General features: G+C 55.1%; 2 protein-coding genes across 4 annotated transcripts in view; one reads left to right on the plus strand and one right to left on the minus strand.

Annotated features, from left to right (window-relative positions):
- The first annotated feature begins 8,398 nt into the window (after positions 1 to 8,398).
- UBALD2 (UBA like domain containing 2) lies at positions 8,399 to 14,305 on the plus strand. Of its 3 annotated transcripts, XM_043461517.1 has the most exons (4): positions 8,399 to 8,833; positions 9,221 to 9,283; positions 9,981 to 10,088; positions 13,265 to 14,305. In XM_043461517.1, exons 1-4 carry the CDS (start codon positions 8,714 to 8,716, stop codon positions 13,580 to 13,582), a joined length of 609 nt encoding a protein of 202 aa, XP_043317452.1. In that variant the 5' UTR covers positions 8,399 to 8,713; the 3' UTR covers positions 13,583 to 14,305. The 3 variants fall into 3 exon arrangements, with proteins under 3 accessions (XP_043317452.1, XP_043317459.1, XP_043317469.1); XM_043461524.1 differs by lacking the exon at positions 9,981 to 10,088 and having other exon boundaries at positions 13,262 to 14,305; XM_043461534.1 differs by lacking the exon at positions 9,981 to 10,088.
- A 2,450-nt stretch (positions 14,306 to 16,755) lies between these two features.
- QRICH2 (glutamine rich 2) overlaps positions 16,756 to 20,710 on the minus strand; it is a 39,373-nt gene continuing 35,418 nt past the window's right edge. The window contains exons 30-33 of the mRNA XM_043442779.1: positions 19,860 to 20,007; positions 19,452 to 19,539; positions 18,395 to 18,520; positions 16,756 to 16,958 (exon numbers count right to left, since the gene is read on the minus strand). Of these exons, the coding sequence (XP_043298714.1) occupies positions 16,774 to 16,958; positions 18,395 to 18,520; positions 19,452 to 19,539; positions 19,860 to 20,007 (547 nt within the window). The 3' untranslated portion in view covers positions 16,756 to 16,773. The remainder of the gene's footprint in view (positions 16,959 to 18,394; positions 18,521 to 19,451; positions 19,540 to 19,859; positions 20,008 to 20,710) is intronic.

Raw genomic sequence — 20,710 nt, forward strand, 5'->3', positions numbered from 1 at the left:
TAAGCCACCTGGGAAGCCCGTTTCCTGTATGTGAATCATTCAATAAATGACTTGCTAAATACTTACAAGGAATAATCGATTTTGCACAATGACTCCATCTGAGCACTTTTGAGTGCATTATCTCATTTAATCTTCAAAACAACCCTGAAGCGGTAAGTATGGTTATTGTTCCCATTTCCCAAATGAGGAACCTGAAACTCACTCAACCAGGTGTAGGGAGCAGGAACCTGTCTGAGGTTCACCTGAGCCTAAAGCCCCAGGTCTTCCCCGCAGATTACTGGTCCTGCCAGCCTCCACGAGGCAAACCTGTCCCTTTGCCAGGCCTGCTGGTCCCTGAGCCAGCAGAGTCGTTCTCTCTGTAGGGCCACCAGTGAAAAAGGGCAACACATGGGAACTGCTCTCCACCTCACCTTCACTTTGCCTCTCCAAGGTTTTTTTTTAAGATTTATTGATTGATTTGGCTGTGCCGGGTCATAGGTGCGGCATGTGGGATCTTTAGTCACAGCATGTCGGATCTAGTTCCCTGACCAGGGACTGAACCGGTTCCGCCTGCATTGGGAGCACAGAGGCTTAGCCACTGGACCACCAGGGAAGTCCCTCTAAGTTTAACCTGCCTTCCTCATCCCACTTCCTTCTACCTCTTCTCCTTATCTGAATTAGGACCATTTTCAGCAAGCCCTTTGATACCCCTCCTATGGAAGGTCTTTCTTGGCCTAAACTTCTCTCCTATAGACACTTTGGTGAAGCCTGTGCTCTTTAAGGGCGTTCAGGTCTGGACAGAAATCCTGACTCCTTGCACAATCCTGTTTGATGACTGGGCTCTGAGCACAGCCTGGTCAGTAGGACGGCTCTGGTCTGGCAGCTCCCCAAGGACAGGTCATAGGATTTCCTCTGGCTGCTCTCAAGGTCCAGGGCTTGATGGACATGGGTATTGCTGGTGACAAAGGCGAGTTCTGGTAGTTTCCCAACTCTGTTGTGTACAACCCAGAGTTCTCGTTCTCAGTAGAAACTTCCTTCCTCTTTATGTGGAAAGCTGCCCTGTGTTCATTAACAGCACCCTGCTTGGTCCAGAGAGTGATCTATGTGGCGTGGGCTCTTGGGGTCAGGAAATAGCGAATGTCCATCATCTGCCCAAGGTGCCCTGTGTTCCCAAAGGAGGAAGGTACCTGTTACCACCAAACTTGAGAAAAAACAAAACAAAACCAACCAAGGACTTTATTTTAAACAAACACTTCCCCTCCAGGACTTGCTTTCCCTTTTTTTTCTCCTCCCTCAATGTACCCTGGCTTCCTGTGTTTCTGAAAATTTCTGCAACCTCAAGTAGCATCTCACCGGAAACTCCAGATCTCTCCAATATTTCTCTCCATTTTGCTGAGCCCTGGTCCATTTATATTCCCTCTATGACTCTGAGATTCACAGATAAGCAAGGGAGAATAAGTCCATCCTCACTGCCTGACCTGTGGAAGGGCCTCACAGAGGTCATTTAGATACTGTTGATGTTCACCAGTCCCTCCTTCTCTACTTCTGGGTGTGTGGTGGGTCGACTTTGCTGCTCCCTGGAAGTTAGGAGTAGCCATGTGATTTTTCCAGACAATGAACCATGAGCAGAGGTGTATTACTTCTGTGCTAAAGTGCTTACTTGCCAGTGCTCAACCCTCCAGCGCTCTCATGGCCAAGTTCTGGCTGGCGCACAGGGCCAGACAGGAAATGTTGTAGGCTTTGTTGTTCATACGGCAACTGCTATAGTTCAAAAGTACTCATAGATGAATCACAAGCAAATAAGTGTAGCTGTGTCCCAATAAAACTTTATTTACAAAAACAGGAGGCAGCCTGAGGGCTGTAGTTTATAAGACAGTGGAAGCTCCCATAGGCTGGATCGTTACATCACTGCCCAGAGGTCAGTTTTTCTTGAAAGTCACCAAACCACAGCGAACTTCACATGGGTAACAAGTAAGGATTGTAGTTACCCCAGCATAGCTTAGCCTAACCTAATTTGAAGAGTCTTGGCAGCAACTTGAGGAAGGATGTACCATTTTTCATGAATAAAGGAAGTGATACTTTAGCGCCCTTCTCCCCCGCTGCCCAGCACAGGTCCACTCCAACCCTTGCCTCTCCAAGCTTAACATTCCCCCCTCCACTTCCCAGCAGAAGCTGGGGCTTCCCAACAGAAGCTCCAATGGGTCTTGCTATGAACTTGCTTTCAGGGTAACTCTTCAAGTCCCTTTCTGGACTTCCCTGGTGGTCCAGTGGTTAAGAATCCACTGCTGGTGTGGTGGACATGGGGTTCGATCCCTGGTCTGGGAAGATTTCACATGCCAAGGGGCAACTGGGCCGGTGGGCTACAACTACTGAAACCCTCATGCCTACAGTCCTGCAACTAGGGAGTAGCCCCGCTATTCACCGCAACTAGAGAAAGCCCTCGCACAGCAACCAAGACCCAGTGCAGCCAAAAAAAAAAATTCCCTTCATTCTCCTTTCTATCTACCCAAATCCTTCCCATCTTAGATTTCCCTCCTCCAAGGAACTTTCTTGGACTGTTTCCTATGATTGCTAGTTTGGATCAGCCAGGGATTCATATTGCTCGGGGGCTCCGCTGAGCTCACCCAACAGGGTTAGGGGAGAGAGGGACTGGGCTTGGGGAAAGGTGAGTCATCGGTGCACCGGAATCAATCTCTTAGACTCATAATCACCTTTGTCTGGAAATACATACACATAGGATTAAATGACAAAAAATAAGCAAACAAGGGAATGCTTAATGCAAATTTGAGGATTATGTGTCTGGGGAGGAAAGGAATATGCATTTGAGGAGAGTCATGGCTTTCAGAGGTAGTAGTCTTGAGTTCTGCGCTGGGTACTTGGGTTATTGTTCATTATGCTTCAAACTGTGCATAGGTTATACACAAACTTAGTGCATGATATAGTTCTCAAAAAAAAAAAAAAAAAAAGGTGTGCCAGGTTGGAAGGCTGTCTCAAATCTTAAGGTCAGTGTCGGTCATAACAACCAGCCTCCTCCTGTGTTTTGGAAGCATGGGTGGGGCTAGAGAGGCCCAGTGCCAGGCTCATCAATTTCTGTCCCATAGAAAGAGGCTGGCGCCTGAATCCAAGAGGACAATTGAGGACCCTAGAGAAGGAAGACCTTCCTAAGAAGGCTGTCTCCTGCCCTCTGGCCAAGGCCCACCTCTGTTGTTGTCCCTTCGAAAGGGTTGCCAGAGACCTACCTACCATAAGACACACCTGGCAACGAGAGGTGGGGCCGGCTTATCACGGGGCTGGCAGGTACAGGACACAGATTACAGGCCACCAGGGCTGCTTTTGGGAAATGCCATTAACTCTGCTGGGAGTGGTACGACCTTTGTCCCTTGTGGACAGGTGACATCTAGTGAAAACGTAATCTGGTATAAACCAGTATGAACTCATCCCTGAGGTCTGGCTTTGACCTTCCCACTGCTTCCAACAATACAGAGCAGTTTTTGTGTCACTGAAGGTGGATTCCAGCGGGTGGACAGAGCTAGAAAGGAGCCTGTGATATTGAAGAGCATGAGCTCTGGGAGCAAACACGTGGACCTGGGTTCAGACCTCAGCTCCACCCTGAGCTAACTGGTGACTTGGTCACTTATTACCTCTCTGACCCCGCTTTTCTTCTTTGTTAACTGGGGATAAGCACAGTCCTCACCTCACCGGGTTGTTGTATTAAAAAAGGTAATCCAAATAAAGAATAGCACAGAGCTGAGTTCAGAGAACATTCTCGACAGACATAAATCTCAATGATCACAGAGGAGGACTGGGATTTGCCTGGAGTAGACGCGCTACTGCACCAAGCCCGCATCTCCTTTAAGGAAAGTTAGTCGCTCAGTTGTGTCCAACTCTTTGCGACTCCATGGACTCCTCTGTCCATGGAATTCTCCAGGCAAGAATACTGGAGTGGGTTGCCATTTCCTTCTCCAGGAGCTCTTCCTGACCCAGGGATCAAACCTGGGTCTCCTGCATTGCAGGCAGATTCTTTGCCGTCTGAGCCATTAGGGAAGCCCTTTCTTTAAGGAAAAAGACTAGGGAAAAAAGTGGCCAAGTTTACCTTAACCATCATATAGTAGAAATAGCCTTGCAATGCAGGGGACTCAGGTTCGATCCCTGGTCAGAGAAATAAGACCCCACATGCCACAGGGCTACTGAGCCCCTGTGTTGCAACTACTGAGTGTCCCAGAGCCCACGGGCTGCAGCTAGAGAGAAGCCCGAACACTGCAACTGAAACCCACCACAACAGAAAAAAAAAAAATAGGTTGTATTAAACAAGCAAGAGTTGGCAATTGCATTAGAAATCCATAAAAGGAGAGGCATGCCTAACCTCCAGCCTAACCCAGCTGCCCCTTGAACTTTATCTGCATTCGACCTCCTTACCTGACACTACGTCCTCTCCCATGATTCCTCTCCTCTCAACATCTTTCTGCTTCTCCCAGCCACCTCGTCCTCTTGTCTTGGTATCTGGAAGCAACAGTAGGGAAACAAGAAATAAGAATTTGAGGAGGGAGAGAAGGAAGGAAAGATGGAGGGAATGGAAGAAAAGGAGAGATCTAATCCTAGTGCTGCCATAAATCAAGCAGTGATTTTGAATAAGTTCCTCACCCTCTTTGAGCCTCAAAGCCCATTGGAAGTTTCAAACCAGAGAAGATGTTCAGAGTTGTACAAAATTTCAGCAAGGAGACTGCATATGGTGGGTCTTGCATACCAAGAGTCCTCAAGTTCCCCCTCTCGGTTGTTTTGTTTTTTAATTTTTTGGCTGTTCCACACAGCATGTGGGATCTCAGTTCTCTGACCAGGGGTCAAACCCGCACCCCACTGCACTGGAAGTGTAGAGTTTTAACCATTGGACCACCAAGGAAGTCCTTCTCTCAGTTTTGTAGGATCTGTTTGGGTCAGAGAACAAGAAGTAGAAAGGAAGAAGGAAGAAACAGGAATGGAATGTACATCAGAGATGGACTGGGACTGTCAGTTCTCCACCCCTCCCCCATGACTGCCCAAGAGAGCAGATGCCTCCTTTTCCTCATCTGGGGCTCATTCCTTTCCAAGCAACCCCTGTGCCAGTCCCAGTGCCTTGATGGCTCTTGGTGAGCCCCACTGAGGTGACACTATAGCATAAGGAAGGCAGTGTGGTGTAATGGTTAACCACAGGTTCTGGAACTACACAGGCCAATGCTTCACTCCAGTACTTACTACTGTGACCTTGGGTAAGCTCCTCCCCTCTTCTGTGCCTTAATTGCCTTGCTTGTGAAATGGAATTCTGGATTGTCGTGGATTGAAATGAGTTAACAGACAGTAAACTCTTCGAAAGACTTCCTTGGTGGCTCAGCGGTAAAGAATCTGCCTGCCAACTCAGGATACTTGGGTTTGATCCCTGGGTCAGGAAGATCTCCTGGAGAAGGAAATGGCAACTTACCCCACTATTCTTGTCTAGGAAATCCCATGGATCGAGGAATATGGTGGGCTAGTCCACTGGGTCACAAAGAGTCGGACACCACTGAGCGACTTAAACAACAATAAACTTTTCAAAAGATGCCTGGCTCACCAGAAATGCTTGGTTAATTGCAGCTGTTGTGATGATCCAGATATTTATTGTTGCCTGTCTCTCCACCAACTCAATGACTTGCATTCCCAACATCCTTGTTATCTGGACCCCCTGCCCCACCTCCACGGCCCCCGAGGAAATACTGGCTAAGACTGTTTTTCTCAGTTATTGTAGCATGGCTCTTTCTGTAACCTAGACCATTGATGTAACAAGGATTTTGTTCCTTCCAAGACTACTACTGTGCTTTATTCGTTATTAATGGGCATGCTTTTATTGCTCTGTTTTGCCTGCTGCACATTGTCCTCTCAGATGAAAATAATACCTTCACTTAATAACACCTTGCACTTGGGGAGCTGCTTTCATCCCAACAGCTCAAAGCCCTCTACAAATATGACCTCATTCATTTTCCCTGTGCTCCCAGGAGGGGGGCACTCCTGTTTCCCAGCCTGAGAAGGGGAAGCCTTACTCCTATTCATTGCCAAACAGATTCTCAAAAGTCAAAGTATTGATTAAGCATTTCCACTACTCACAGCTACAAATCCGAGGCAGAATTCTGTTGCTTTCTCTGCCCAAGTTGACTTTATGCCCACAGCAGATAACCAGAATGGCTTGGGGGCCTGGTCTTCCATGCCTCTGCTGGGTGTCTATAGCTGTGCCCTGCAAATGGTAAACATCAAAGAAAGCTTCAGAACAGACCACACTGATACCCAAAAAAAATTGCTTTGGCAATTTTGGTGTTTTCAGGACCCTTTTTCTTCATGGAAATGGCAACCCACTCCAGTATTCTAGCCTGGAAAATCCCATGGACAGAAGAACCTACAGGGCTCCAGTCCATGGGGTCACAAAGAGTCAGACACAACTTAGCTACTAAACAAAACAAAACAAAACAAAAGGGCTCCTGGAACTTCCCTGGTGGTTCAGTGGGTAAGACTCCGTGTTTCCACTACAAGGGGCACAGGTTTGATCCCTGGTTGGGGAACTAAGGTTCCACATGCTGCAAGGCGTAGTCAAAACAAACAAACAGACGTAAGGGTTCCTGCAGTCTGAAATGCCTCTGCCCAGTTCGATCCTACTACTCATGGCCCTGGCATGCTGGACACCTGTATGTACTTGTGAAAACTGGAGCCCCGCAATGACAGTACTTCCTTGTTCTGAGGCTGCTTGTGGCCCAGGCTCCTTGGCAAATGGCAACTTCTGGCTGCTCACTTTTGTTTTCACCTTGCAATTACTGGAAGGGAAGGGCTGCAAGCTGTACTTGACTCTTCAGCCACACTCCAGGTCTCAGCCCATGCAAACCTGGAGGTAGCGAAGTACAATTACGGCAACAGAAATGGGTCTGGGCAGGCAAAAAGCTGACTCCTACTCCTTCAAAACAAACAAACAAAGGGACTAACTAAATGGGACAAACTCATTATAGTGCCTGAAGCTGTTTTTGATCAGTACATAAACACTGGGTGTAACTTTTTCCTTATTTATATATTTTTTTTAAAAAATATGGTTAGGTTTTCTTAGATGGAGAGTTAAATCCACTTCAGGCAAAGTCAAAATAGAATCATGGCTTCCTTTCTTTTAGCCTCCTGTTCTGAAGACTCTTCATTAATTATAATGTACTCTTTGATTGGTATTTTAGATCCAGAACTTACAAAGTTTTTCAGAAACAGAAATTCTCACAGTGAATTCCTAGCAATGTTTACCTTTCTAAACTCTCTAGCCCGTCTTCAGTCTGCTTAAACTCCTAGTTCTCTTCCCATCCTGATGATTCCCAAGCACAAAACTTGAAGGTTAAATCCAATTCAGAAGATGGAAGCTCAGTGTATATAAATAAACTTTGTTTTTAAATGTCTAGAGTGGAGAGCCAGTACCTGTATAGAAACAAATTAAAGTTTCAGTTAGGTCAATCAATTTATGGAAGAACATTTTTTTGTTGTTTTTAGTTTTCATATTAGTGTCTGAGAAAGTCTCATTTTCTCCTTGAGATTATATTTAATGTACATTAACATTGGAAGGACTGATGCTGAAGCTGAAACTCCAATACTTTGGCCACCTCATGCCAAGAGTTGACCCATTGGAAAAGACCCTGATGCTGGGAGGGATTGGGGGCAGGAGGAGAAGGGGACGACAAAGGATGAGATGGCTGGATGGCATCATCAACTCGATGGACATGAGTTTGAGTAAACTCCAGGAGTTGGTGATGGACAGGGAGGCCTGGCGTGCTGTGATTCATGGGGTCGTAAAGAGTCGGACACGACTGAGCAACTGAACTGAACTGAACATTATTTTACATCTTCAGAAAGCCAATTTTTTTGGCCTAAAAACGTAGGGAAAGGCTGTTGGGCTTTTGGGGTGGGTTGGACTGGAAGGAGGCGTGAAGAGATTACATTACACTTCAATAAAAAGCCAAAAAAAAAAAAAAAGCAGAGCGGCTTGAAAGTTTAAAAAAAATAAACAATTTTGAGACTTGAGTAGCTGCAAAGACTCTGTTTCCTATTTTGATCACTGTGTTTCTCGAGATGACCACATCTTTCAGAGGAAGTGAGTCAAAGCCACTCTGTCTTGCTTTTCCAGCTGAGCATGTTCAGTTTCAATGAAGTAATGAATGAACTTGGCCGCACCACCCCCCAAAACTACAACAGCAAATAGAGGAGCCTCAGCCAATCAGCTGGCACTCAAGGTTTTCAAGTTGAGTTCAAACAGACTCACGGGAGACCAATCAGATGGCGCGGCTCCGCCCCAAACGCCGGGTCGGGGCCAATCAGGAGCCCGGACGAGCCAAAACACAGCGTCTGGCCAATGCCCGGGAGCCCCACAGCGCCGACGTCCGCCAATGGGCGCGGCCAGGCAAAAAGAGAAACAGTGCGGGCCCGCAGGCCGCAGGATTCGAATCGAACGTCCGCACGGGAACCGGGCGCCGGCCGAGCGGAGCGGGCCAATCAGCGGCGGCGGCTCTCGGCCCCCGAACGTTGGGACACGCGGCCCCGCCCCGCGCTGTTGTTTGTGGTGTCGGCCGGCAGCGCGAGCCGGACAACAACACTCGCCAGGCGGGCGGCGCGGCGGCCGAGGGTCCGGAGGCCGCGGGCGGCGGCGGCGAGCGCGAGCGGAGGGCAGCCGGCCTCCCGCGGCCGCCGAGCCCGGGAGTGCGCGCCGGCCGGAGCCATGTCGGTGAACATGGATGAGCTGCGGCACCAGGTCATGATCAACCAGTTCGTGCTGGCAGCGGGCTGCGCGGCCGACCAGGCGAAGCAGCTGCTGCAGGCGGCCCACTGGCAGTTTGAGGTGTGTGCGGGCCGAGAGCCAGCGCTCCCGGGCGGCCCCGCTCGCTGGCCGCCGGCCCTGGGGTCGGGGTGCAGGCCGGAGCTCCCAGCCTCGCGCCGCGGAGGGGGAGGGGGCAGGGAAGCTCTATTTATATCGCCCGGTCCGGCGATCCGCGCCCGGGTGGGACGCGGGGCCCCACCGCCTGGGACCCTCGTGTGGCCTGGGGGACGCCCCCTCCTAGCGACGCGTGCTGGCGGGCCGAAGGGTCGGACCCGGAGGCCCGGGAGCGCAGCGCCACGGACACCGCGGAGGGTCCCGGCCGGTGGGGCCGGTGGGGCCGGGCCGGCCGGTGGGCTTCCTGCCTTCGGCCCCCGTTAACCGCCACCCTGCCGCTGTGTTTGTCCGCAGACCGCCCTGAGCACGTTTTTCCAAGAAACCAACATTCCCAACGGCCACCACCACCACCAGATGGTAAGTGTGGCCGGGCGCGGCGGGCAGGAGGGCCGGCCTCGCCGCGGCCGCGGCGCAGCCGGGGCGGCCGGGGATGCAGCGCACCGGGGCGGCAGAGCGCGCGGGCCGGGGGCCGCTGTCAGGCGCCGGCGGTGACAGCCATGTTGCCGGGGAGCGCCGCGCCGCGTTGTAAACAAAGAGCCAAAATGTCTTCCAGGAAAGAGCGGCTCCCGGGGCCGGCCGGCTCGCCCAACTTTGCGGTCAGGCCTCCGGGGCCACTGTGGCTCGACCTGAGGCCTTGTGCCCTGGCGATCTTCCTAGGCCAGGGGCTAGGAGGGCGGCCGGAGGAGTAGCCAGGAGGCAGGTTATGGGGAGGGGGCTCGGAGGATAACTAGACATCGGGGGAGGGGGAAACGGAGGGCGGGAGTGAAGGCCCCCCCCAGAGGACTGGGACCTGAGGGTGTCTGTTTATGGAGCGCTACTTATTGCTGTTCAGTGGCAGCCGCCCCCCCCCTCCCCCCGCCTCAGCCCCATCCAAACAGCCCAGCTCTATGGGGAACAGGAAAGGGATAAATCCACCCCGGCCTGGGAGCTGGGCTCTTCCCAGGTAGTTATGTCCACTCTTTTCCTGTTAATGGAAAAAGACGTAACCCTGAGCCGCCTGGAAGACTTACAGGTTTTTGGCTAGATAAGCCAAGAATGCGTTTAATCTCTGTAGGTGAAGACATATAAAGCGCAGGAAACAGAAGCGGTTCAGGCCTGGATTTGCTTTCTTCTCTTGTCCAAGCTGGCCCCAGGCCTGGGCCTTTGCCCTCCTGGCCATAAGGTATCCTCTCTCCACTGGGCACAGGACATCCCTTCGCTTTAGAGGTTTGAATGCCTCCTTGTCCCCCTCTAGTTACCGGTTTGCCCTGCTGGGGGAGGAGGGCCCCACGATAGGGATCGTAAAACACACTCCTTCAGATCTGTTGCGGCTTCTGAAGTGTATTTTTTGCCATTTCTCACCCTCAGTGTCCTGGCCCCCGGCTCCCTTCTCAGAGTGGGAGAGTTTTCCGCTTTGCCTGGAGAAGCTGCCGTGGGTTCCTCTGCTGTGTCTTGTTGATGCCGTGTATTTCATATACTTAAAAAGGACCAGTGGTGGCGGGGGGTCTGTTTTGACCCCTTTAACCAGCTTTTCTCTTGGAATGGCCCGTGTTGTGTATAAATCAAAAAACAAAACCTCATTGGAATATGAGGAGAATTACGCTGGCTGCAGGACTGTGGCAGTTGAGGCCAAGCTGTTGGTAAAACCAAGAGGGGTTCATCTCCAGGGGGGCCTCCACCCGCAGCTGACTGAGGGGAAGCTGCCGTGTGAGCCTGGGGATGTCCTGCCTCCGTGTCCTCTTAATGGGGCCCTAGAGGTTTGTTCCATCAACTGGTCGTTTCAAAAGGCCCAGGCTTCCGGCTCAGCGGCTCTGTGCTGCCTTCAACAGAGAGGCTCGCCTGCAAGAGCCGGGACTGGTGATCCTTTTAGGTTCTGTTGCTCTTTCCCTGCAAATCCCCAGGGTTTGTAATCCTTTTGAAGCTTCCCTTGAGGGCTGTTGCCGGTTTTGTAACAGATAGTAGGATTGTTGTCCCCCACGAGTGTACCATGTATTGAATACCTAACCAGCACCTGAGAGAACACCATCCCTGCCCTCTTGGAGCTGGTCATTTTTTTAAGAGATAATAAATCAAAGGAAAATGTTACATAAAAATACCAGAAGTGCCCCAGGCCATGAGTAACTGATAAATAGTTGTCCTGTAGATTACTGGACATAAACAGTTGGAGGCATCTTCCCAGATAAGAGGGGGATGGGCTCCCGGGTTAGATTGGGAAGGGCCAGGAAGAGGAGAAAAACACTGGCTAGGAAACAGTGGGACATTCAGAGGGTGCAGTGGACGCCGGGTGTGCTTGGGAGCTGGGAAGCGCTCTCGGTAGCTATTAGAAGCAGAGCTGAACTTTCACAGGACTTGGTCCAAACCCCTGGTTTTATAGAAGCAGAGAGCAACTCCAGAGAGGTTAAGGAAATCGCTTGAGCTCACACAGGCAGACGGGCACAGGCCTGCTCCAGATAGCTGGCTTGGTGAACTGGGGAAGTCGGTCACGATGTTGTGATGCAATTGGCTTCTGCCCCCACCCCCCATTCATTGTTTCCTGCTGCCGAGAAGTCAGCCCTGGAAGAGGGGGGTGGTGGTGGAGGAATAGTGAAGGGAGGAGGGAAGTGGTCTGGGTGGGGCCAGGCCTGCTGCCCTGGGTCCTGTGGCCTCCCTGGAGAGGACACGGGTTGGAGCCCCAGCTGCTGATGGGGGACTCAGCCCAGTTAATCAGAGAGGGTTGCCCACCCCGCCGTGGGCCTGTCCCCATTTGGGGACTGGAGTTTTTAACTGCAGAGCTGTGTAAGCTCCGTCTGCAAGGTGAAGAGTCCGCAAATCTTGCTCCCTGCGCCCTGTGCCTGGGGGAGGGGCTGGTGTTGCTAAAATTAGGAGAAATTCAAAGAAGGGCTCCCATGGCTTCCTGGGAAAGGGAGAAGCGGCCATGGGGTCACAACAGGCTCTGTGCGGGCCGTGTTCTCTGCTGCCTCCTCCCTGGGCCCCCGCGAGGTGCTCCTGGATGGCACCTCTGTGCTCCCCGCATGGCAGGGGCAGGGTGTGGGGGCTGCCTTCCCTGATGTTTGCAAGGAGGCTGGCAGTTACGGCACACCAGCCTGGCCCCTGCCCTTCCTGGCTGGAGTCCCTGCTCAGGGTTGTGGCAGAAGACAGCAGAGGTTGGCATGTTTGCAGCTACCCCCGAGAAGAGGGCTGAGAGGGGCTGAGTGGACTCGCCGAGACGCTGGCAGCAAGTCACGGGGACGCCGGAAACCGACATCCCTGGTTTTTGTCCTCTGGGAGCCCGGGCGTGAAGTCGCGCTAGATTCACTGATTGCAGATGAGTAGGGCCTGGGTAGAGGTTAAGAGCTTGGGTCTGCAGACCTGGGAGTCCCCCAGGTTCCGGCTTCTCAGCTTGCGCCCTGCAGTGGTGTGCTTTAAGTATTTGGCTGCATCGAGTCTTAGTTGAGGCAGGCGGGTTTAGTTGCCCTGTGGCTTGTGCAATCTTAGTTCCCCGACTAGGGATTGAACCTGTGTCCCCCGTATTGGAAGGTGGATTCTTAACCACTGGCCCACCAGGGAAGTCCGTGCAGTGCTGTGTTTTTGGTGAAGTGATTTGAGCTTTGGGGCTCGGTTTCCTCACCTCTAACAGAGAGAGAATAATCAGAAAGACCTGTCACCCCCATGAGAAGTGAGGTGATGAGGCAGAGGCCCGCCGACCAGCGCTGCTGCCGGGGAACGGACTGGAGTGCCGAGCAGGCGCAGCTTCTCCTGGGCTGGCCTTGGAGGGAGACCCCGGATCTGGCTGTCTTCCCTTGACTTGACGACCCCGGGACAGCTGTGGGCAGGTTATTGAGGAGCCAGCCGAGTTTTCACCCAGGCTGAGGCACTCAGCTGTGGTGTCCTGGGTTTCCTTCCTTGTCCCGGCTTTAATCTGACACCCTAGCTCCTGGCTGGAATTAACCATTTGCTTCTGACACTGGGATGTCATTCCCAAGCATCAAGAAACACTCTCTAGGGACTTCCCTGGGTGGTCCAGTAGCTAAGACTCTGTGTTCCCAATGCAGGGGGCTTAGGTTCGATCCCTGGTCAAGGAACTAGATCCCACCTGCTGCAACTAAGACCCAGCACAGCCAAATAAAAAGAAACACTCTGGTTTTGACAAAAATTGCAGGAGCCCGTCCCTATGTTTTTGGTTTTTATTGGTTCGGTACAAGGGATGCTTTTGTGCTGTTGAAACCTCTTTTGGACTGAACAATGGAAAATAAAAGAGAGTCAGGCCTGGTTGAGCCCCACAGGAAGGCAGGCTCTGTAGGACCTCGGACTGTGGCTTGGGGATCAGGGAGGGGGGCCCATGTGGGCAGCCCTTGAGACCCCTGTGTTCTCTCCCAGCAGATGTGTACCCCCAGCAACACACCTGCCACACCGCCCAACTTCCCCGACGCGCTGGCCATGTTCTCAAAGCTTCGTGCCTCCGAGGGCCTGCAGAGCAGCAACAGCCCCATGACCGCCGTGGCCTGCTCACCCCCTGCAAACTTCAGCCCCTTCTGGGCCTCGTCCCCGCCCAGCCACCAGGCCGCCTGGATCCCACCCTCCTCCCCCACGGCCCACAGCTTCCACCACCTCCACCACCCACAGCCCACGTGGCCCCCCGGAGCACAGCAGGGGAGCACGCAGCAGAAAGCCATGGCGGCGATGGACGGCCAGAGATGAGACTGGATGCCGCCGGGCGCTGGGCTGAAGCTGGGGGGCGGTCCAGGGGCGGGGGGGAAGCTGGGCGTGCGGGGGTTTCCTGAAGATCGCACTGGAAGATTTTATATGAGAGAATTTTTGTGGGTGGGGGGACAGTAAACTTCTGAGCCACTTGGATCCTTCAGGAGTTTCTTCAGGCAAGTTTTTTTGTTTTTTTGTTTTTCCTCTTTTTAATATATAACTATAATATATATACGAATATATAAAAATAACTAATGTATGTGAGAACGGGGCTGGCCGACGGGGTGTTAGGTCAGTGGGGAAGGGCCAGAGAAGCCACCCAGGGGGCCAGCACCCCTTCCTCCACCCCTGTCCCAGGGCAGGTGCTTGGGAGCCAGGTGGTGTGACTCTGCAGTCACGTGGTGTCTGCTCCCTGCCTCCTTTCAAAGGTCACACCTTCTGGAATCCGGCGAAGGACCTCTGCCTTCCCACCCTGTGGGAGGGACTCCCGGTGGTGCTGGGTGGCTGAAGGTGTGGGGGCCGCTCCCCGCCCCCGGCCAGCTGTGCAGGGCTCGTGGAGGACTTGCGAGCTGGCCCCCAGCCCTGGGGCCGCCCTGCCTCTTCCACTGTGCCCGGCCGCAGACGGCAGAGTGGAGGGCTGGCCTTTGGATGGAGTTCCCAAATCAAATCATCTCACCAGGGTGAAATTTTAATTTAAAACGTAAAAGAGACTTTTCTAACTTCCCTGGTTTGCGGTGCCTTTATTTGCCTTGGTACGGAGAGCGCGCTCTTTGGGCAGAGGGGTGGCGGGCCCTTGGCTGTGCTGCAGTCGGGGGACCAGCCCCATGGCCATGCGGCGGGGTCGGGTGTTCTGACAAGGGGGCTGATAGGTCGGATCGGGTGGGAGGAGAACAGGTCCTGGCTAGGTCACGGTGACCCTCTCCTGGCCCTTGGCCACCAGAGGCTGAGCCTTAGCCCTGGAGCCCCTGTCTTTGCAGTTGGTGGGGTCGGGGGGAGCGGCCTGCCTGCCTCGGGGGTCCCAATGGTGGCCCCACGATTCAGCCTGGGCCCTCCCCGCCCCCCCAAGGCATCTTTCCGCCGTCTCTGCTCTTCCTGCCCCCAAGCTCCTTTGGGGCATCCTGTCCCCACGTGCGTGTCGTGTGGCCCCGTCCCAGAGGTCAGTCGCAGCTCTCGGAGCCAGAGGCCCGAGTGGGCCCCCAAGGGGACTGGCTGCTTTCCCTTCCCGCCTTCCTCTTGGCCTCCTGGCGCTAGGATGAAGCGGTGATGGCAGTTGCTGGCCTGGTGGGGCCCTTCCTCAGGCTCTCCCACGCAGGTGGCCAGGTGGGTGCGGAGCCCGTCTGCCTGAATGCAGGAGTTGGGAGGCAGGCCTCAGGCTTGGGGTTCCTGCTTGAGCCCCTCCCCTCCCCCCCAACCTCCACACCCCTCCAGCACATGTGAGCGGGCGCGTTCCCTCCCTCTCGGCAGCCTGGGCCTTGCTGTCAATCAGGCCTGCAGGTCTGGACGTTCAGACCCAAAGTGCAGGGACACCTGGGAAGCGCCCCGCCGGGCTGGCTGGCCCACCCTACTCCTGGCCCTCGTGTCTTCACGGGGTTGCTGCGGGGCAGCCCCCCGTGGGTGTGGAGCGGGACCGGGGACACAGCTGCCCTCGGCCGCCCGCCCTGCACGTGACCGTGTGCTCGAGGCTGGGTTTATCCTTTCAGTTTTGTTTCCTGGTCGGGGATCCGTGGGACTCCTCCCACCTGCACCCTTCACTCTGCCCACCTGTGCTTTCCCAGGCTGGAAGGGGAAGCCCCTCGTGGGCATGTGGGCGGCCAGTGCTGGCTGAGGGCGGGCAGGCGGCCCAGGTGCGGGGAGGCGGAGTGGGGGGCCTCCTCGTCCTTTCAGGGGCGTCGGGGGTCGGGGGGGCTGGCTGCTCCTCCCTCCTCCCCGCCAAGCTGGTGAGTTTGGATTCCAGGCCAGGACACAGCAGAGGAGGGCCTGGGCCGGGCCTGCCTCCCGCTCGCAGAGCAAAGGGTGCCGGGTGCCTGCTGGGGCTCCGGGCTTCTATGATGAATCAGATCTCAGCAGATGGGGGGGGTGCCCCTTCCCACAGGGAGTGCCTGCTCCACCCATGACACCCCCAGCGAGCCCCACCCTCCGGTGCCCACAGGGGGACAAGGGAGAAACCCTTTTCTGGGCTATTTCCTGCGACGCCCTTTCTCTATGTCACCCCTCCCCTCACACGCCTAAAGCAGGCCTCTCACTGACGGAGGGGCCTGGGGGTGGGGGAGGGAAACCCACCTTTGAGGAGGGGGCTGATGAGAATAGATCTGAAGGCAGAGAACTGCTTCCATGACTATCTGGGTGGGAGGCAACTATTATTACCTTGTCCTGGGACTCTGGGGACAAGGGCTTGTCCCTTACAGTTGACTTGGGTGGACAGCAGTGAGCCCCCTCCTCTGTTCAGGGTGACCTGGAGCAGGATGAGGGCCATCAGACACGGTTCTCTATCTCCCTGGGGAGTGAGGGGAGCAGGGACACGGCCTGGCCCCAGCAGCCCCTCTTGCGTCTGTGGCAGCCATTCAAGGGTGACCCCACGGACCGTAGCCCGCTAGGCTCCTCGGTCCATGGGATTCTCCAGGCAAGAATACTGGAGTGGGGTGCCATTTCCTTCTCCAGGGGACCTTCCAAACTCGGGGATCAAACCCGCATCTCTCGCATCGCCTGCATTGGCAGGCAGATTCTTTACCACTAGCACCGCCTGGGTAAGCCCCTCGTTTTGCAAGCCGGAGGCGATGGCAACCAGGAACCTTGCCAGGAGCCTGCCGCCCTTAAACCTTCGCCCCAGGGTACAGCCTGAGCATGGACATGAAGCATCTAAACCCTCCAGAATGCCCTGGGCACTTACCCAGAGGGAAGGCGGTGCCTGTGCCAGAGAAGGCCTTAGCACCGGGTCCAGCCACGGTCAGGAGAGGGGCCCCCTGCAGGCCTGCGAGTCCCCAGGGCCTGGAGTCGGGCCTGTGCTGCCGCCTCCTCGCCCTGGGTGCCATACTCAGCCCTCTTGAAGCCCTGGTGCCCTCAGAGAGAACAGCTGGCCCTGTCTGGGGGAGCCGCGTCCGTCAGGCTGCAAGAAGTCCGCTGTCCCACCTGAACCGGGACCGAGGAGCCTCGTGGCCAAGAGCTTTCTCCTGAGTGTTTATTTATAGCCCTGGTCAGTGAGCGGAGGTGGACCGTGGCCCCCGGGTGGGCTCCTCGAGCCCGTCCCCAGGGGGCATATCCCTGTGCACGTCCAGCCCCCCTGGCAGGTTCGCCGTCTCGCCGGGCAGGTGGGCTGGGTTCGGCTGGGAGAGGCGGCCCTCGGTGGAGACAGGTCTGTCTTTGCGATGACGGGAAGGAGCTGCGGGACAGGAGGGGCCCCAGATGGCTCAGGCTGACTCCCACGCCCACCGGGGCCCACCCTGGCTTGCCCAAAGCCCCACTAACCAGCCTGAGCCAGGACATCATGCTGGAGGGTCACACTCTCCTACGAGCCCCTAAGCCACACTCCTTTATGCTCCGAGTTAAAAATAAGTCAGGGGCCAAGAGCCTGCCTCTTTGTTAACATTCCCTCTATTAATACAGGGACTGTTAGGGCCACACTGACTTAAATCAGGGAAGGAATTTCTCTTTAAGACATCCCCCCGCCCCGGCTTCTGTAATGTGCCTTTGGAGTGGACACTGGTGTGTCAGGGAGAAGGAAGCTAAGTTCCCCCAAGAACAGTCCTGGGAGCCAGAGCCACAGGCCGAAGCTGTCTGTCCCGTGCTGAATCCTCCACCCCAGGCTATTTGCCTTCGTCACCAGTGCTGGCTCCAGGGCCAGACGGCTTGGCTTTGAGCTCCGGCTCTGCGGCTTTCTAGCTGTGTGACCTTGGGCATGTACTTTAACGTCTCTGTGCCTTGGCTTTGTCAGCTGTAGGTGGGACCAGCAGTGGTCCCTATCTTTTAACACGTGAGGATTAAAATTATTGATTCACACGTGTAAAGCTCTTCAGCAGTGAGGAACCCTTGGCAGAGGCGAGGCTGCACATCCCACCACTGCACTGGTTTCTGCCTCCTGCAGGCACTGGGGGCTGGAACTGGAAGGCTTGGTGCAGAGGACCTTGGGCTGGGGCTCTAGACCTGGGCGGGGGTGCGGTGGGGCTCCCTGGGCCTCCAGCAAGTAGCTGCAAAGCATTGTGGGTACATAAGGTTTCATGAGAAGAAACTCAGCAGCTTTCTTAGACTCTGCTGGGCGGGGGGCGGGGGTGCAGCTCCTAACTTAGCAGCCAGAATCCAGCACCCTTTTATTGACAGATGAGGAAACTGGCCAGGAGGAGGGGGAGACGTGCTCAGAGTCACCTGGAAGTGGTCTAGCCCCCCGGCTCCAGGCCAGCATCCCTCTCTGGCCTCCATGGATAGCCAAACCCTGGGGGAAGGCTTAGCCCTCTGGCTTTCAGGCCAGATTTGGCCCCTCTGGGGATCTCCCAGGCCCAGGAGAGTCGGTACATGTGAGCAGCGGGGAAGGACGTGGGCCTGGAGGCAGAGCTCGGGCCACAAGCCCGCACCTGTTTCCTCTTCTGTGATATGGAGGCAGTGACAGTATCTGCCCACAGACCTGGCACAAAGTAGGCGCCTGGGAGGGAAGGGTTTTCTCTCTCCTCCCTTGCATCCTAGCCCTTGGCTCCCGGGCCCCTCTTCTCTCCAGGGGAATAAGGGTATATACCAGCCACGGGCAGCAGAGGGGCCTGGCGGGGCAAGGAGGAGGGTCGGCGGGCAGTGCCACCCAGAAGGACCCTCCGTCCAGGGAGGAGCTACCTGAGTCGTTGGCAGCCAGCGTCTGGGCACTCTGAGGCCGCGAGGGCAGCTGGCCGCCGTCGCTGAGGGACTGCTGCCGATGCCCATGGGGCCGGGGCTGCTTGGTCTTGTTCTTCATCCCCGCATCTGATGGGAGACGGAGTGGGGAGGGTCAGCTCTGAGACCCCGGCTGGGAGCTCTGAGGGGGCCGTGGGGATGGGGAGAGGGCGGCGGGCTGCTGGTCTCTGCCTGCCTCAGCGGGCGCCCTTCTCAGTCTGAATTCGTGGAAATGCCCTTTATAAGCAAGCACTTCATTCATTGGAAAAGACCCTGATGCTGGGAAGGATTGAAGGCAAAAGGAGAAGAAGGTGGCAGAGGATGAGATGGTTGTATAGCATCACCAACTCAGTGGACATGAATCTGAGCCAGCTCCATGAGATAGTGGAGGACAGGGGAGCCTGGCATGCTGCACTCCCTGGGGTCGCAAAGAGTCAGACATAACTTAGCGACTGAGCAACAGCAAGCACTTCATCCCCCTGTACGTCTGTCTGGCCATCTGTCTATCCACTCACTCTGATATCTACCCACAGACAGCAGCCCCGTGCCAGGTGCTGGGTGAGTTCTGACCCTGGGTCTACAGTTTGGGAGGGGAAGTGACTTGAAAGATGCATACACGCCTGTCAGACCCAGAGAGGAGTGATAAAGCACATCCAGGATGGCCAACTGGAAGGGGACATTCCAGAACACGAGAGATTCACAAGGGGTAGAGGGCTCAGGAAGAGTTTTGAAGAATTGGTGATACTAACAGAGGCTTAGGTGGGAAAACTGGGGTGACAGCCTGCGGATGAAGGCTGGCCAGAAAAGATGCGGCTACGACATTCCTGCTAATTGGCTAAGACTAGATAGTTGTCCCCCTTCTGCAAACACTGACCTGGGGGCGTTTGGAGTCAGGGAGGTGGAGGAGGAAGGCAGTCGGGGTCTGGTGGCCCCAAGAAGTGCTGGGGCCTCCAGGAGCTGGACAGGTCCTGCAGGACCCAAGCAAGGAGCCTGAGGGCGTCTGGGTCATCTGGACACTCACTGTCTTTGTTCAGGAGGTCTGGCAGCCGTGTTTCCATCCGGCCCTTGTAAATATGTCCGTCCAGGCCCAAGATGTCCACCTCGTCGTGCTGTGGAGACAGGTGGGTACCCATGGCCACCTGCTGCCTGAGCTTCCTTCCTGCCCTCTCTCTGAGCCAAACGGTGCTCAGAGCCCTCAAAGGGGCCGAGGGACAGGGTGAAGGGGACAGGGCCAGGTGGCCGGGTGGCCGGGATGGCTGTCTTCTTCCCAGGAAAGGAAAAGAACCCGAGGCTTTGACTGGGTCTGATTAAGAAACTGCCCCCGAGGCCGAGGGCCGGGCAGGGGACTGCTGGCGGCTTTTCCGGAGGGACCTGGGAGTCTGGGGGCCCCTGGGGGGCCCTCCCTGGAGGCTGCCAGGAATGTCCCCACCTTCATGGCGATCTGGATCTCCTCGGTGGGGTACATGCCCTGGGAAAGGTGCTGCAGGCGGATGCGCCGGTAGGGGTAGGTGAGGGTGTGGCTGCCCCCGCAGGGCCGGGGCGCCGAGGAGTAGCTGTAATCAGCCATGTCTGGCAGCCTGCGGTGGAGACGGCGAGTCACAGGGAGCGGGTGTGTCCCGGGACACGCCTCGGTGGGGGTGGGGGGCTGCAGGTGGGGTGGTGCCGACAGGGGGCTCCCGGGGCCACAGCTTGAGCTAGGACAGGGCGGGGGGTGAGCGAGCAGGGTGGCCTCCTGAGGGACACACATACACACACACACTCCCTCTCTCACATACACACATTCACACACGTGTATTCACAGATCCTCACACACGTTCACACATACGTTTGCAGACATACACACTCTCAGACACTCAGAACGCACACATACGCGTTCCCACATTCATACGCACAGTCACACATACACACACATTCATCTGCTCCTATAGTATACATTTAACAATGCTCTCTCACACTTGTTCACACGCATTCACACTCACACGTACACGTTCACATACATGTGTTCACATAGATTCTCAAACACATTCGTACATATGTTCACACACATTCACACATACACATTCTCTTGCATTCTTTCAAAAACACACACATAAACGTTCACACAATATAATCACGCCTACATTTTCATACACACTTATACGCATGTTTACATTCTCACAGACATACACAATCACATACTGTCTCCTACATGGAGGCCGCACTCCACACACACATACACACACACACACACACTCTGCCAGGCCGCACTCCACACACACACACACACACACACACACACAC

This window comes from Cervus canadensis, chromosome 1, assembly GCF_019320065.1.
Source record: "Cervus canadensis isolate Bull #8, Minnesota chromosome 1, ASM1932006v1, whole genome shotgun sequence".
Classification (NCBI taxonomy): Eukaryota; Metazoa; Chordata; class Mammalia; order Artiodactyla; family Cervidae; genus Cervus; species Cervus canadensis.